Raw genomic sequence first — 14,721 nt, 5'->3', positions numbered from 1 at the left:
AGCCTTCTGAGAGCAGGGAAGTAATAAGCTATTTACTACAAGAGATTAACATTTGAAACAAACAAGGAAGAAACACTGCTTTAAAACAGTACTCTATTTAATATTCATCCTCAGTCCCTTCCAAATATGTTCTCTTTGCACTCTCTAAAAGGAAGCCTTAGTTTCTGTACAGCAATTACTAAATTCTAGCCTTATTTTTTTCTCTACAGCAAGCCTTAAAGCAAACCAAAGTGTTTACACTAAATACAGCCTTTTAGATCACATCATAAACATTACCACAGGGCAACAGCATTTGGAAAACACCACCTGTTCTACACAGACTGAGCTTTCCACAAGATGCCTCTCTGTAAGCCTGATACACTTGAGTGGGAATCTAAAAAAAATCCCTTCAGAGTTGACACCAAAAATTTAATTCCATTAACTCAGGTTTTCTTTAAAAGGATTATTCTACACCTGCAACTTCTTCCCTGGTATTGACTCTCTCACAGGCTTCTTGGTTATAATGTCTAAAGTCTTCCGTTCTTACTCTACCAGCCCTGCAAGGCTGCAAGTTCTCCCCCGCTTGCTGAGCCAAAGATACCCACAGAGAGGTGCAGAGCTGTCCACACTGTGCTCATTTTCACTGCTCTAAAGCATTTCATCAAAGGCAGGGAAAAGGTGAGCCTCAGGACCTGCAGTGCCAGTTCATCCCTGTACTAACCATATGAATTGTTATCTTTGGCACAAAATACTGACAGGTTTTTTCTGGATGTCACATGCTGTGATTGTGATCTTCTCAAAATAATTGTCACTTCAACACAAACACCTCCCCAGACACTAAAGCAAGGCAAACATGCACCCTGTCCCGACATTCCTCGGCACATCAGAAGGGTGAAAAGTTAAGTGTTAACAGCAACTAGGTCTTTGAAGAGATGCACCAGTTGTGCTGGCCCACAGGTCAAAAACTGGAGAGCTGGAAAAGATAAAATTAGCTGCTATTGATCCATTGAGGGTCACAGCTGCAGAGATAGGTTAGGGCTGCACACTGGAGCCCTGAGTATCTGGTGTTGTGCAACAAAGCAAACAGAGCAGCCCCCATGGAAACACTGTGCATGTAGCCCTTGCTGAACTTTACTGAGGCTTGATTACAGAGAAGTTTATTTAGTAGCCCCTTTCAAGCTTCAGAAACAATTATGCATCTTAGAATTCAGTGATGGTGCCAGATCCACAAAAAGACTTGGATACTGTTGGTGTTAAATCACCTAAATTTTCAGTGTTCAGATGTCTAGCCTAAGCTAAATGCATGGGGAAAGCTGTCAGTAAGATTTTAAAAATGTCTCTCAATATGGAGCTGCATGGTCAGAAGGATACACCTAGGAAAAGGTAGAATTTGAGCCTCAGTTCAGTCCTTTGTTTCAAAAGAAACAGACTGGTTTTATCTGAGTTGCTCTGACATTTCCATTTCCTTCCCACTATTGAGAATTCATTTTTCAATTATTTATTTAATTATAATGACAGTCTCTGTTTGCCCAAAAGCCCAGTGTCAGGAGACCTATCTGTGGGGTGGGAGACTTGCTTGCACCTTTGCTAATGTGGAGCAGGGATTTGGTAGGGTCCAGGACTCTCACATGCACAGGGATAAGCAGTGAGTGCCTTGAGCACTCTGCTCAAACTCAGCCCACCAACAATTGCTATGGGTGCTCACAGGATCCAGCAGTGGCAACAATGGGAAGTTCACTGCAAGGCTCTTGCTATGCTTAAGTGTGTGCTCAGTTTCTCAGCTTCTCCCTCTGCTGCTATCACCTCATTGCAGTTCCCAGGCAAATTGTGGAGTAGCTTCCCACTGGGCTCCACTGAAAAAGATTTTTCAGGGTAACTGAAAGGCATTCAATTCAAAATGTGCAACTCAGATCTCAGGAATTCACATCACCAAGCAAAGCAATTATAAGCATTTTTCATGCTCAGAAATGTGCATTTGCTTTAATTCACTTACTCCCCTTCTCCACTACTACAGCCTTCAACATTCAACAGTCTGCCTAACAGTGGCTGAGTACAGAAAGAGAAGCTCTTAAAATGCAGGCCAGCCACTGCACACATCCGTCAGAACGGGGGAACAGACAAGAGCACTACCTGACCCCAGCTCAGAGCTACAAGAACTAACAGTAGGTATCTCTGGTAGGTAGGTGTATGTGCTGGCATACTGCTCTTTTCCGACCAAAGCAGTTTTACTGGCTCCCTCTGAACATCAGCTGCCATCAGCCACTTTACAACAAGCACACATGGCTGTTGAGCCAAACGGGGTAGTTAAAAAGTGGTTTAAGACAATTTAAAAGGCATAGCATTCTGATGTGTAACTTCACAAGTCACAGCTGCTGCAGCAGCACACACTTTCCAGACGGTTTCAGTGGAGGATTTTTTCCCACATTTCTGAGTTCACCTGGCCCAGAGAAGTTCCTGCCAAGAGGCTGCAGAGCCTGAGCCCAAGCATGGGTGGCACAGCCCTTCACAAGTGAGCAGCAGGGGATCAAGATACCCTTGCACTCTAGACACAGCTGCTACACACAGCCCAAGGACACCAATTTTCCTAAAAGCTAAGAGTCTGAAATCTCTCAGATTTGCTTTTTTGTTAAAAAAACTGAAGGTGAGCTCCTGCTGGTGTGAAATACTGACCACCTCACAGGTGCCCTTAGCAGAGGTGTGAAAGCTAAGAAACACCGTGCCTCACAGGGACATCAGACGTCAGTCTGGGCCCACGATCTGAGCAAGCAGAAATCTCAGGCTGTGACTGAAGAGCTTCACAGCTGAGGCCTTCTAACTGACAAAACATGAGCACAAGGTGCAGCTCTGACCCTTGCCTCAATGAAAATTAATTTCCAGTGCTTTACACACAGAAATTAATTGCTCCAAAAGGTAGCTCTATTGTTCAGAAGCATTCCTTCCCTAATTACTGTACTTCTTACAGAGACAAACAAATGGCAAACGTATTGCTGAGACTGCCAGTTTTCCAACCTCCAGGCATTGTAACACAAGGGCTGTGTCCACTGATGACGTAAGTCACGGCTTTAACAGCCTTCACATTTCAAAGAGAAAAACCCCAAACATGCCGGGTAACTGTAGTTACTTAACCAAACCACAAGCATTCGCAAGTACCCACCACAATATACTGCTGGTGTTATTAAAAAATATTTGCAACAGATTGTATTCACAAGCTCTTGCACCATTAAACAGACACATCTTACCTTAATTTGTTTGAATTTGTCATCCTTCTCAGATTTCGTTTTTTTTCCTGCAACAACAGAAGGAAGATTTCATAAAGTCCTGTATGCCATGAGTTACCCTTCACACTTTGTATATTCACCAACTAATAGCCCTAAAATGAGCCTCAAAATGGCAGGACTTCCTAGTAAAGGGAGAACATATTTTGCTTAATTTTACCCTTCCTTTAAGGCCTGGGCAGCAAAAAATTCACCTTGAGTGCTCTGGCTTTGTGTTTTAAAAGGCAACAAAAGAGAACCACTATGGGACAAAGGAAAGCAGCTGCAGTGAAAAAATCAAAGTGAAAAATATGGAAGAATGACAAATTAAAAAACAAGACCTGTTAAAAAGAAGAAATGGGGAGAAAAATATTTGTAAAAGGAAAAAAAATCAAAATATGTGTCTCATCACATTTCTGACATTTTCTCTGTAGCTACAGTAAAAGGGAGACTGTTAATTGATTTAATATGAAAAGAGATCATAATAAACCTCAACCAATATTTTTGTAAATAGTTGCAACCTGGTAGGGAAATACATATTACAATTCATGCAAAAGTGGTTTATGCAATCATGCTGGACTTGGGAATCCCAAAAACCACACTGCATGTGACCCTCACAAAATGTCATGAGCCTTGGCAGACCCCAGTGTTGCTGCCCTTGCTCTGACCTGATGTAGAAGCTCAGTCTTGCTGGTGCAAGCTCAGCTCTACCCCACTGTTAGCACAGAGTTCCAGGAGTTTCTCCCATCTCTACTACACGATACCACAGAAATCAGAAATGTTTGCAGCCAGATTCTTTGTTACCATGGATGTTTAGCCACATGCCACAAAAAAAGGGCATGTAAAAATATACATGAGACCCGAATTATGGCAAGGTTTTACAGTAACTGGACTTTCTGCAGAATCTTCTCCTGCTACAGCCCCCAAATTCCCAAAATCTCAGCTTCAAAGATGAACTTCTGTAGTTCCTACACAAATCTACTGCCAAGGGTCATGTTATAGTCCCGGGGAATGTGCCTAAACATACAAAATACACTACTGACAAGAGACGGAAACAGTTTCAAAACAAACGTTCTACCTTTTGCACGTTGATCTCCCTTTCACAGTATGATTCTATCCCAAAAATGCCAGGCTTCATAATTTCCAGTTACACTGACCTTAAACTAAAGATCTGCCTTTCACTTCTCAATCTAAGAAAACAGAAAACTGTAGCTACAGATGAACTGAACCAGATTTTAGAGGAACACTGTGTGTTTGGTTTGCAGGTTATCTTTTCATCCAAAATTGCAGACAACACAGGATACCAGAGAACTAAGGAAACCATTGTTCTACTGCATAAACCAGTAAGGAAGCCATATGAAAGCTCATGAGCCCTAAATAAACCAATGTTTCTGCTTTGAAAGAAACCAAATACTCATGAGATTGACCTGGTGGTTAGGTCTCCTCCTGGAAGGCAGGAGATTTAATCCCTAAATTTGGGGATTCAGACACTTTCCCATTTCATCATTATTGTGCTCTGTGGGCTGGTTTTTCATGGTCTTTGTAACTAACAATGTAGTTTTGTGGCTTAATGTTCTGAGCAGAGTGTACTGCTCTTACTGAGCTCAAGACAGCCAGTTTAACTGTACTCTTGCTTGAAAAAAGATACCAAAATATCTGCCACCATATTCTGAATTACCTCTACACAGTTAAATGTGTTGAGTTCTAATACCCCCAAATCATATTCCTTGACTGAAGGAGACCTGGGACTAGATTCTGAACAAAACTCCATCAGCTTTAACAGACAAATATCAACACCTTGGGGGTATCACATCTCATTGATCCTCTCTTCTGAATGTAGCCCATTTTTCATGCAGCTGTTCCTAAGCTCTAGTAATTTCCCAGACAGCCAGGGCACTATGTGCAGCTTGCATTGGTGGCTTGTTGCATACTGAGCTACTTGCAGTAGGTGTTTTCCTCAACACAACGTCCTCAACAACATTTCATGTTGACAGGCTCTGCCCACTACCTTTTTTGGAAGGTCTTTCAGATAACGGCAGCATCCGGTACACCCTGAAGGCATTGTTTCCTTTCTTTATACTTTTGTCCTTCACTTCTTCTATGTCAGGCAGGGAGTTCATAGCGCAACGGAAGTTTGCCTTCCATGTCTTTGGATCTGGTTTATCTACTCCTGACTGGTATTTTCCTAAGCAAGAAAAGAAAGTTAGGCACATATGTCATGTGACTTGAAGATTCATGGCAAATTAATAGCAGTGTAGGTTAGCTTCAAGTTATCAGCCTTTGGTTCCCATGACAAGCAAACTAACAATACCTGAGGTTGCAAGAGAGTGCTGTGATCTCATTCTCATGCACATTTCTAGAACAGACGATGAACAGTTTGTGCTCAAGAAGGACCCAGGGTACTGCAAATCTGATGTGACTCCATAACAAGATGGAAAAGCTTGCACAGCATTTACCTTTATTATGTCTGGCTCAAATCCATAGAAAGGCATAAAAAGCCTAAGGGCCTATGTCTACAAAGTGCTGACTGTGCTCTACATCTGACAGTTTTGAACCCAATGTTGTTAACATTTAAATCAATTAAGTTTTACTGTGTTCCTCAATGCAAATGAGTTATGGCACATCCATTAATCTGGAGAGTATCATAGGCCTTAAAAAAACACTTAGCCTCCCACAAATCTGGAAACTTAAGTTCACTCTCTGTGTTAGTAAAAACAAAGACAAGAAAGAAGGAAATGTAACTTTAAAAGGGAAAACAATGTGAAAATCTGTCCTGCAAAAAGACAGTTCCAATACCTGTGTGAATTGCCCAGTTTCTAAATAAGGGAGCATCCTTTTCAACATCCCACCCGTGTCTTGCGGCATGCATCCAGGGAATCTGAAAAATCTTCATCTCCTGGAAGAGAAAACAAAGAGGAAATGCCAACACTGACAGACTTGAGGAATCTACTGATGATTTTAAGTCACTAATTTATAAGCACAATTTCAGCATCTCTAAGTGTTTTGCTCCTTTCTAGCCCAGTGTCACTGTCACTGAAATCAACCGGAAAATATCCAGTGGCGTCACCAAAAGCAGAACACAGTCCAAGTCTATGAAATACTCAGAAGCCACTTCAGGGAAGATAAGCCTGGCAGCTTCCCAAGCTGACACACGGAAAAAACATGCAGTACTACACATTTCTAAGCTTGCATACAAAGGGTAGTTTTGTCAGCACAGACACTTCTCTGGTTAGGAAAAATATATCCGAAACTAAACAACCATAGGAACACAGCAAAATCAAGGAATTTAGATTCACCAGTAAATACTAGAATGGTGAAGAAAAAAGATCTTGCAAATATGTATGCCAAGCAAACAGATATAAGAATATATCAATGGTAGACATCTCTCCAGTGGGGATAAAAAAACCAGACATTCATGTGAAGAAGTGCATTGAAGATACCTGAACACATTTTAGTTCAGAAATTTTAGACCAAAGAGAAGTGCACTTAAAGAAATGCAAAGGAAGGCCTTTTACAAATTCATTTAACACACATCTAAATCAGGGCATGCCTTACATGGTGTCAGTATAAATTGATTCCCCAAGGGATCATGGAAGATTCTGGCAACTATTAAAGATGATAGTTTTAGGATGGAGCTCCAGCTCTGGTGGCCAAATGGCTTTCACAACTTGAATAGCCTGTTTCCTACACTCCTTCCACAAGCGCTTGGCACACAGGATACTGGGCCAGAAGGATGCTGGATCAGATGTGTTTTTATGTCACACAATATGGTCGTGAATTCCCTTGTCCTGATCTAGAGGGCTGCCTCAGAACTCTTCGTGCTCTTTTCTGTAAAGCCATACAAACTGAGTTTGTTCCACAGCCCTTGCTTTTTCTCCCGTGTTGGGAAGAATACTTATCTGACTTCACACGCAGACATCTTGCACTATATAAACTCTGCCACTGCAGATCAATTTATCAGTCTATGAGGAGAAAACTACTTCCAGGGCAAAATGCACCCTCCTCCTGCAGCAGCCACCTGAGCTATGCTGCCTGAATTTCACCCTAAAAGAGCCTATTTCCCTCTACTGACAACATACAACTCTAGACAGGCAGCTCTCATTTAAATATCTGTATTGTAGATATCTGGTTGGGTAAGATGAATCCTTCACCCTTTCCCTTCCCCCAACAACCACTTTTCTTCCCTGTCTGGTTAATATTTCACTCATTCCAAGGCTAGGTTTATTTCCCTTCCTTCCCATGTGATCTTAATCTTCTGAACCTGCATTTTGTCCTTCAACTCTTGTCTTCAATCCTTTCTGTCACATTTGCTTGTTCAGAATTGCATTCTTCCCTTCTTGCTTGGCTTCATCTTTAATTTGGTGCAAGCACTGATTTAACATGTTCCTCAATCCCCTTAAGTCCTCACACTTTGAATCTCTCTTAATGTAGTTCCATCACTTCTGTCACTTGTCTTTTGCCTCTTTACTTTTCCCTCTACATATAAGTAAATCAATAGAGATACCTCTTTCCCCAACTCAAAGCAGTCAAAATGAAGGCTCAAAGCCACTATTTGTGGTCCACAACACTACTGTATTCATCAGACTTAGAATAAGCTTCCCTGCCTTTACTCTTTCATTGACTATAATAAGCATGGGAAAAAAAATCCTACTTCAACAGAAAACAGTTTCTATCAACAAGAACTTTAAGAATAGACCAGATTAAAATAGACCATATGATAATTCAAAACCTAGCAGACTGAACAAGACTCCAGACATAGCATGCTGTCATCATCAACTGTACTCATTGCTTCAAAAGAAGCTGCAAGGACACTCAACAGCAGTCTAAGTGGTCATTACAGAAAGCTATTCACAATCTCAGAAGTCTTGAAGCACAGGAATTATACCAAATTATAACACAAATAACAAAATCACAGAAGCCATGTGTATTATAATTTTATAATATATATATATATATATATATATATATATATATATATAAAGTTTACACTCCTACACAAAAATTACAGATTTTCTCATCAATTACAAAATAACTAATTTTCCCTGAAATCCTGCAAAGACAGCTGATTACATCAATACCATGTAGGTGAGTGTTCTGCTCTAGTTTACCTGGATACCTTCATTTAAATACTACTTTACTTTTATCTTTATTTCACACATTATCAAACATTACCTATATGCTTCTTCAGTCATTGCTGCCTAATAATGACCTTAGCAAGAAAGAGCTCATCAGTGCTTTCTCTCAGATTTGGAAAACCATGTGCTGACTGGTCCAGCATTCCATCTCTGGACTTTTGTGTAGGAATCTCATGTTTCTGTTAAAAAATTAGCCTCACCTAAAGTCAAAAAAAAACCCCACAAAAATTTTGTGCTGTAACAGGAATTGCTACCAAACTCTGGTGTGAATACCATAAGGGAAAAGCTGTGACATTCTCAGAAATAGCTATGAAAAGGAAAGTAGATCAAACCTCAGCTGCTTAGAGCAGCATGGTGCTACTAACATCAAGGTTGTGGTTTCAATCCCTTCATGGGCCATTCACTTGAGAGTTAGACTTTATGATCCTTGTGGGTCCTTTCCAGCTCAGGATGTTCTGTGATCTGTGATCACTTGGAACTCTGGCATTGCAAAATGCTTGGAGCAAGTGTTTGAGCATGAGATCACCTATTAGCTACAACGTCATAGGACAAATCTTAGTATCCATCTCCAAGGTAATACTCCACGCATCCTTCAAATCAGTAGGTTGCCTCTCTGTTACACTTACTCAGAATGTATCCTTTTCCAGACCCATGAGGAACACTGACCTCTCATAATCCCCCTCCTTACATCCCCTCTGCCCTCTACTGAACTATGTTGTTTCATTAACACCTCCCAGTTTTGTCTCTCTGGGAAGGTGAAAAAATTCCCTTCCTCCTTCAGGCCACTCAGAAGGATAACATTTTCACCAGAGATATACACAAGTATTTACATTTTAAGTCCTATAAGGAGGGGTTTGTTCTGGAGGTACAATGATGAACTGACAGTAGGGGAAAGAATTATATGTCAGCTGTACCTGATTTGTCATTTCTAACTGAGGGAGGTGTAATTCTTTCTTCAGTTCAGAAAAAACCCCCAAGAATAGACAGCCAATGACAACCCAGAATGGCACACTCATGAGTTTCATTCTCTTGATAATCTGACACATCTTCTTATCTAAACTGTGAACTGTCCCTAACCAAGCTCTGATTAAAATACTACAACCTATAAAGCTGATTCTGTGGGTATAGAACAGGCTGTGATACACACGACACTTCACTGATCCCATGCATGGCTTTGTTTATGGTCAGAATTCACAGTAAAAATAGAAATATTTTTGGTTTAATGATCCATTGTTGGAATGAATGTATAAACATTTTTAAACAGAAATGCTCAGGAGTGCAATTTCCTTGTTGAGCATAATAAAAGCAATCCAGGCTGCTGCCAAATCAGAGGGTAGAAGTGGGGAATCAGAGTTTAATAAACTTCAAGGCAGAGAAATTATTTCAGGATTTGGCAGGAATGCCCAGCAAAGGACAGCAGATATAGACTGTCAGTAGGAAACCTAACACCAAAATAGAGATATTCAAGGAGAAGGACCTGAACATGGGACTCAAATTACAAAGACAACAGTAAAAACTGGTCTCCTCTTCAGCTATGACCCCATTATGCATGAACAAGGACCTACTCAAATTCACAGTGCAGCTAACTAGGGAATGGATAAAGCAGTATTTATTTACCCAGCCACACTATGAGAGTCACTGATGTAGGAAGTTACAGAGAAACAAGATTCACAGATGAAATTTAAAGCGCTCCTGATAATTTCATAGTCATGAGCATTTCTAGCTTTGAAAGCTGAAAAAGGAAGTAGTAATTTCAATTGTCATACTTTAACTCCAAAAATGAGCACCTGAGTACCACAACTACTACTGCTATAGGGAGGATACCAGATTATTTGGCTTAGTGACTTAATCAGACAGGCAGTTTCTATGTTTCTGCACCTGATTTTGTGCATTTCCACCCATTCTGATAATAAAGTAGCCTCTGTAGCAAAAACAGCTTCATGCTTTTCTGTGTGGTGAATTACTCTCCTGTGTAGTGCAGAAAGCACATAACATTTCCACAATTCATTACTATTCAAAGTCTCAAATACACTCCCAGATTTTACTCAACCAATCAAAATAAATTCAGATTGGGCACTGACATTCTTGAGCTCATAACTGTGCTCTCAAAGTGTCTTGAGCACTTAGTAAGAGCTCAGGACCAGTAATATTACGTTTGAGTCACCCTGTTTTCTCCCAGGTTGAGAAGTATTCACAAGTCTGAAGCAGAAGATTGTTGCTTCAGCTCAGAGTCTAACACAGAACACAGTCTTCATTCTCAGGAGAGTATTTTGAACACATCCCTCTGATGCTACTTGTTGAACAATGTGTTCCTAGGTTAAAAAAAAGTCCAAGCAGAGTCTCCAGAAACACTCCCTTCAACAACAAAGAGTTGGAAAATGCTTTTAAATGAGCCACAAATCCACCAGGCCAAAGCAGGACGCTTCAGATCTGGCAGGCAAGGCTGGAGGAACAGGTTCAGCAGGAAGCATTCAGCTTTGCCCTTCCTCCCCACGTCACCCCTTTGAAAACCTGGAATGAGCTGATTTACCTAGGCAGACCTCAGCCACTGCTATCAAGTTCCCCTTCAGCACATGCATGCACAGCCCCCCTTACCTTATTTAGCCATTTCAGTCCCGGTATTCTGTTAGAGTTGATTTGTTCTTCCAGCCAGGGCCGCATCCGCATCCTTTCGACAGGCATTGTCACCCACCTGGGATGGAGCTGCAAGGAACAAGGGACAAGGTTACTTGTTTGCCAGGCAGAACTCCCAGGCAGCTCCTCCACCTCTGCTCAGTACACTTACTAAAGCTTTGCAGGCACTGAATGACTGTAAATAAAATCATTATTTTAGACCTGTGTGCGAGCCTCCCCTAAGAGCAACTGAGATGATAAAGTCTTTATGGCAGAAAATACTCTTCTGGTACACTTGTATGAGGAAAACCTTTACCTGAAGATGACATAGGATATTGGCAAAAGCTTGTCTGCTGATACAGGTGGGATACCAGAAGTCACAAAGAAAAACACTCTTGGAGATACCTCTTTTTGGTCCACATACCTGCATTTGCAGAGGACCTTTTTTTTCCCAAGAAAAAAATATGTTACGAAAAAAATCACATGCAGGAGGTATCACTGTACTAGCTAAAATGATGCTTCTGCTAACAAAAAGCTTTCAAATGGCTATTTCAGACCCATGAACTTGACTAGAATTAATAAAAGTACATTTTACATCAGCAATTTAGCAGACCACTTTGGTTCTGGCTGAGTAGTTTGACTCCCTCCCTTCAGCTTTCTCTGATCAATCCAGTCATTGATTAGCTGTTATTTTACATTTCAAGGCTGTTCAGCTATGAAGTGAGTGCTTCACACACCCCTCAGCTGCACTACACCACCTTATATTATCCAGTTAAGACTCAAACAGTCTTCTTTTTCTGTCTCTCTCACACATGCACACATGACCTTGATGCCACTTCCCTGTTTAGAGCTGTAAATCATTGACATAAGAGTCCAAAGTCTTGAACCTGAGGCAGAAAATTTTGAAAACATTAACCAACTGGCACTAGATGTAGATTAAAGCACCACATTAAATGCCTGTTAAGCACCCTGGAACCCATCATTTCCACATTCAAGTACTTGCATTTAGGCTGCTGCTTCTCCTTGCTCCCTCTGCACCGGGCTCAGCTCCTTCCTCTCTCTTTTGCTCTTCACATCTGTGTTCTCTGCATCATTCTTAACTTCTCTGCTCCACTATTCTTGCTACCTTTGATCTTAAAAATAAAAAAGAGAAAGAAAAAATTGAAAGCATACAGCAATGTCACAAATGTAAATGGGTTTGTTCTCGCTTCCTATGGGAGTACAGACATGGGACAGACTAACAATTAGGCAGTACCAAGCCCACACCCAGCACAAGAGGAAGAAAAACGTTCAAAGTTTCCTCTCATTGCTCTGAGGACATGTATTTCCTTTAAACTAATAAGGAATTAAAACCTGAATGTAACAATAAGGTACTTTGAAGTGTTCAGAGCATTTACCAGCAGCTATGCTCACACTAATCTCTTAGCAAACGCATTGGTATTTTGTTTACTACTTGTGCTTCGGCTGCAGCCTCTTGCAGTAACTATGAATTTCTAAAATAGCTCAGAAAATGGTTTTAACTGCTCAGCTCCCTTTCAAGTTCACTTCAGATATGAAAAAACAGCCAACCCCAGGAATCCAACGGCAGACAAGCCCTTGTGCATATCCCTTCTCTGTGTAAGAGGAAAGCTGTTTTCTGGGCAAGGGTGGTGTGGGTTCAGCTTTTTTAGCCCCCAGGTTGGTGGCAAACTGCGGGCCATGCTGCTGTACCCCCTCCCCTTGGCACCAACAATCCTCATCCAGGTTGCAGAATGTGTACAGGAGATCTCTACCATCTTCCCCTACTACAGTTTGAGTGAAAGCTGAAAAATGCAAATGATATTGTACTTAAAACATGAGCAAATTTTTATTTGTCTGACAAAGAAGAAACAATTATCTGCAACAGATGCATTTCTTTGTTAGGTACCTTTAAGTATGCATGCACTTTGAGACAATTCCTGGAAACACTGTGCATTAGATTCAACATTCAATATGAATGTTCCCATTTAGCAATCGGACTCATCTTCTGGGTGATGAGCCCCTAAGACAAATTTCAAGCCCATCTGAATGAACAACTAAGACAGAAGGCAGAAAAGTCATCTTGAAAGCAGCAGCAATGAACCCCACTTGGGACAGACAACATGGAAGAAACAGAAGCTGCCTTTGTACAAAAGCAACACATTTCAGGAAATGCGAAAGCTGCCAACAGTCACTACTACAAAGGAAGCCAGTCTTGCCCCAAACAGCAGAGTTGAGCCAACCTGTTCTTTTCCCTCCCACATCCCTGGGGGCTTCTCCAGCTGCTCCCCTGCAGATGCTGCAGAGAGATGCTCATCTCCTTTTTGGCACCCTGGGATTCCTCTGGGATTAGCAACTATACCTGTCAGCACACACCTTCCCATCCATCACCCACACCAAGACAAATTAATCCAAGGTAATCAAGAGAGAAATTTAGCTTGTGAGAGGAGAGGAGTGTCTCCCAAGACCTGTTCATCTGAAATTAAATTCAAACCCAGGTAAAAATAATTCTACAAAGATTTTCAGCTGGAGGGAACAGTGGGAATCTTCTGGAGTTATGTCCTTCACAGCGGAACAAACACAGCCATGCTTCTGCTCATCAAAATACAACCCCCACCCCATGCTCCTTTAAGAGCACATGCTGCTGAAAATAAAGCTGGGTGTCTTCAGAAGACATTCCCAGACCTGTCTGCCTCAGGACAGCACTGACCACAATGGTGCTAAAATGTAGCAGGGTTCTTGTCAGTTGCATGTCAACAGCAGCCCTTTGATGAAAATACCAAGTCAACTCTACCAAGTAATTGCCAGTGGGAAATGAAGGTGCCACATATCCATCCAGAGCTGTCAAATGCATGATTTATTTGTACAGAAAGAAACATCAGCTTCTGCAGTGCCTTAAAAGCAGCTCATGTTTGTCCATAAATGGCAATACTGGATGCACTGGAAGCCTTATTCCACTGGCTCCAGGTGGGAAAACCTGGAGTCCGTCCATCAGTGAGTACAGATTAAATCACCTGACATTAAGAATCATTCCAGTTTGTAAAGATGTTTGAAATGCTCCAAAATAGGCAGCAAAAACATATAAAGTTTCAGGGGTCATTGTCTAACATCATGCCAGTTTCACCATCCAGAATATATCAATTATAAAACAAACCTACAAAGTCAGAAACTGTAAGGTGAGCCCTACAAAACAGCAGGTATGGCATGTTTCTTGCTAGCCTCTCTCCAGTGTTTACCCAGCTGAAAGAAAAAAAGCAGAAACAGTCAATCCTTTTAAGGAGACCAAAACATCAATATTTATCATCTGGAGCTGGCTGTAACACTAAAAGCACTTACCCACCTATCTCCCACTCCTGGTCAGCCTCCATGTTGCACTTCCCTGCACATTCACACCTAGAAGAAGTTACATACAGCCATTGTATATTTTGTACCGGGGGCAAGTGCACATCTAGTATTTTCAGAGCTGCCAAGGCATCCAGTTCCCACTGGCTTCACTGCTACCATGACCTCCTGAGCTGTGGTACCCATCTGCTGGCCTAAGCAAACCTCTCCAGAAGCTTGGTTACTTTTGCCTGCCTGAACCTTCACACTCTGGTTAACCAGGAGTAATGCCTGCCTTGGTTCACTTGATACCATCTTCCTCCACACTGCAGAGACCATGGATGGAGCCAGGGAGAGGAACAGAGCCAGCTGGGAGGAAGACAGAAGCAGAGGAAAGGACCAGCACCAGCTCCACTGGTGGC

General features: G+C 41.5%; 1 protein-coding gene and 1 long non-coding RNA gene across 7 annotated transcripts in view; one reads left to right on the top strand and one right to left on the bottom strand.

The window, feature by feature from the left end:
* IRF2 (interferon regulatory factor 2) overlaps positions 1–14,721 on the bottom strand; it is a 40,450-nt gene that overhangs the window by 11,091 nt on the left and 14,638 nt on the right. For 2 of the 5 annotated variants that reach the window (XM_086888374.1, XM_023925029.2), the window contains exons 2-6: positions 11,985–12,114; positions 10,964–11,071; positions 6,030–6,129; positions 5,242–5,418; positions 3,219–3,265 (exon numbers count right to left, since the gene is read on the bottom strand). In XM_086888374.1, the coding sequence (XP_086744500.1) occupies positions 3,219–3,265; positions 5,242–5,418; positions 6,030–6,129; positions 10,964–11,050 (411 nt within the window). In that variant the 5' untranslated portion in view covers positions 11,051–11,071; positions 11,985–12,114. Of the gene's footprint in view, positions 1–3,218; positions 3,266–5,241; positions 5,419–6,029; positions 6,130–10,963; positions 11,072–11,297; positions 11,922–11,984; positions 12,115–14,721 lie in introns of those variants that run through there. The other 3 variants (XM_023925028.2, XM_086888375.1, XM_023925030.2) reach the window with 3 other exon arrangements.
* LOC147653022 (uncharacterized) overlaps positions 1–14,721 on the top strand; it is a 56,984-nt gene that overhangs the window by 29,007 nt on the left and 13,256 nt on the right. The gene's annotated exons all lie outside the window — the stretch shown is intronic.

Source organism: Cyanistes caeruleus, chromosome 5, assembly GCF_971803275.1.
Source record: "Cyanistes caeruleus chromosome 5, bCyaCae1.hap1.1, whole genome shotgun sequence".
In the NCBI taxonomy this organism is placed as follows: Eukaryota; Metazoa; Chordata; class Aves; order Passeriformes; family Paridae; genus Cyanistes; species Cyanistes caeruleus.
This window is presented reverse-complemented; position numbering and strand designations above follow the sequence as displayed.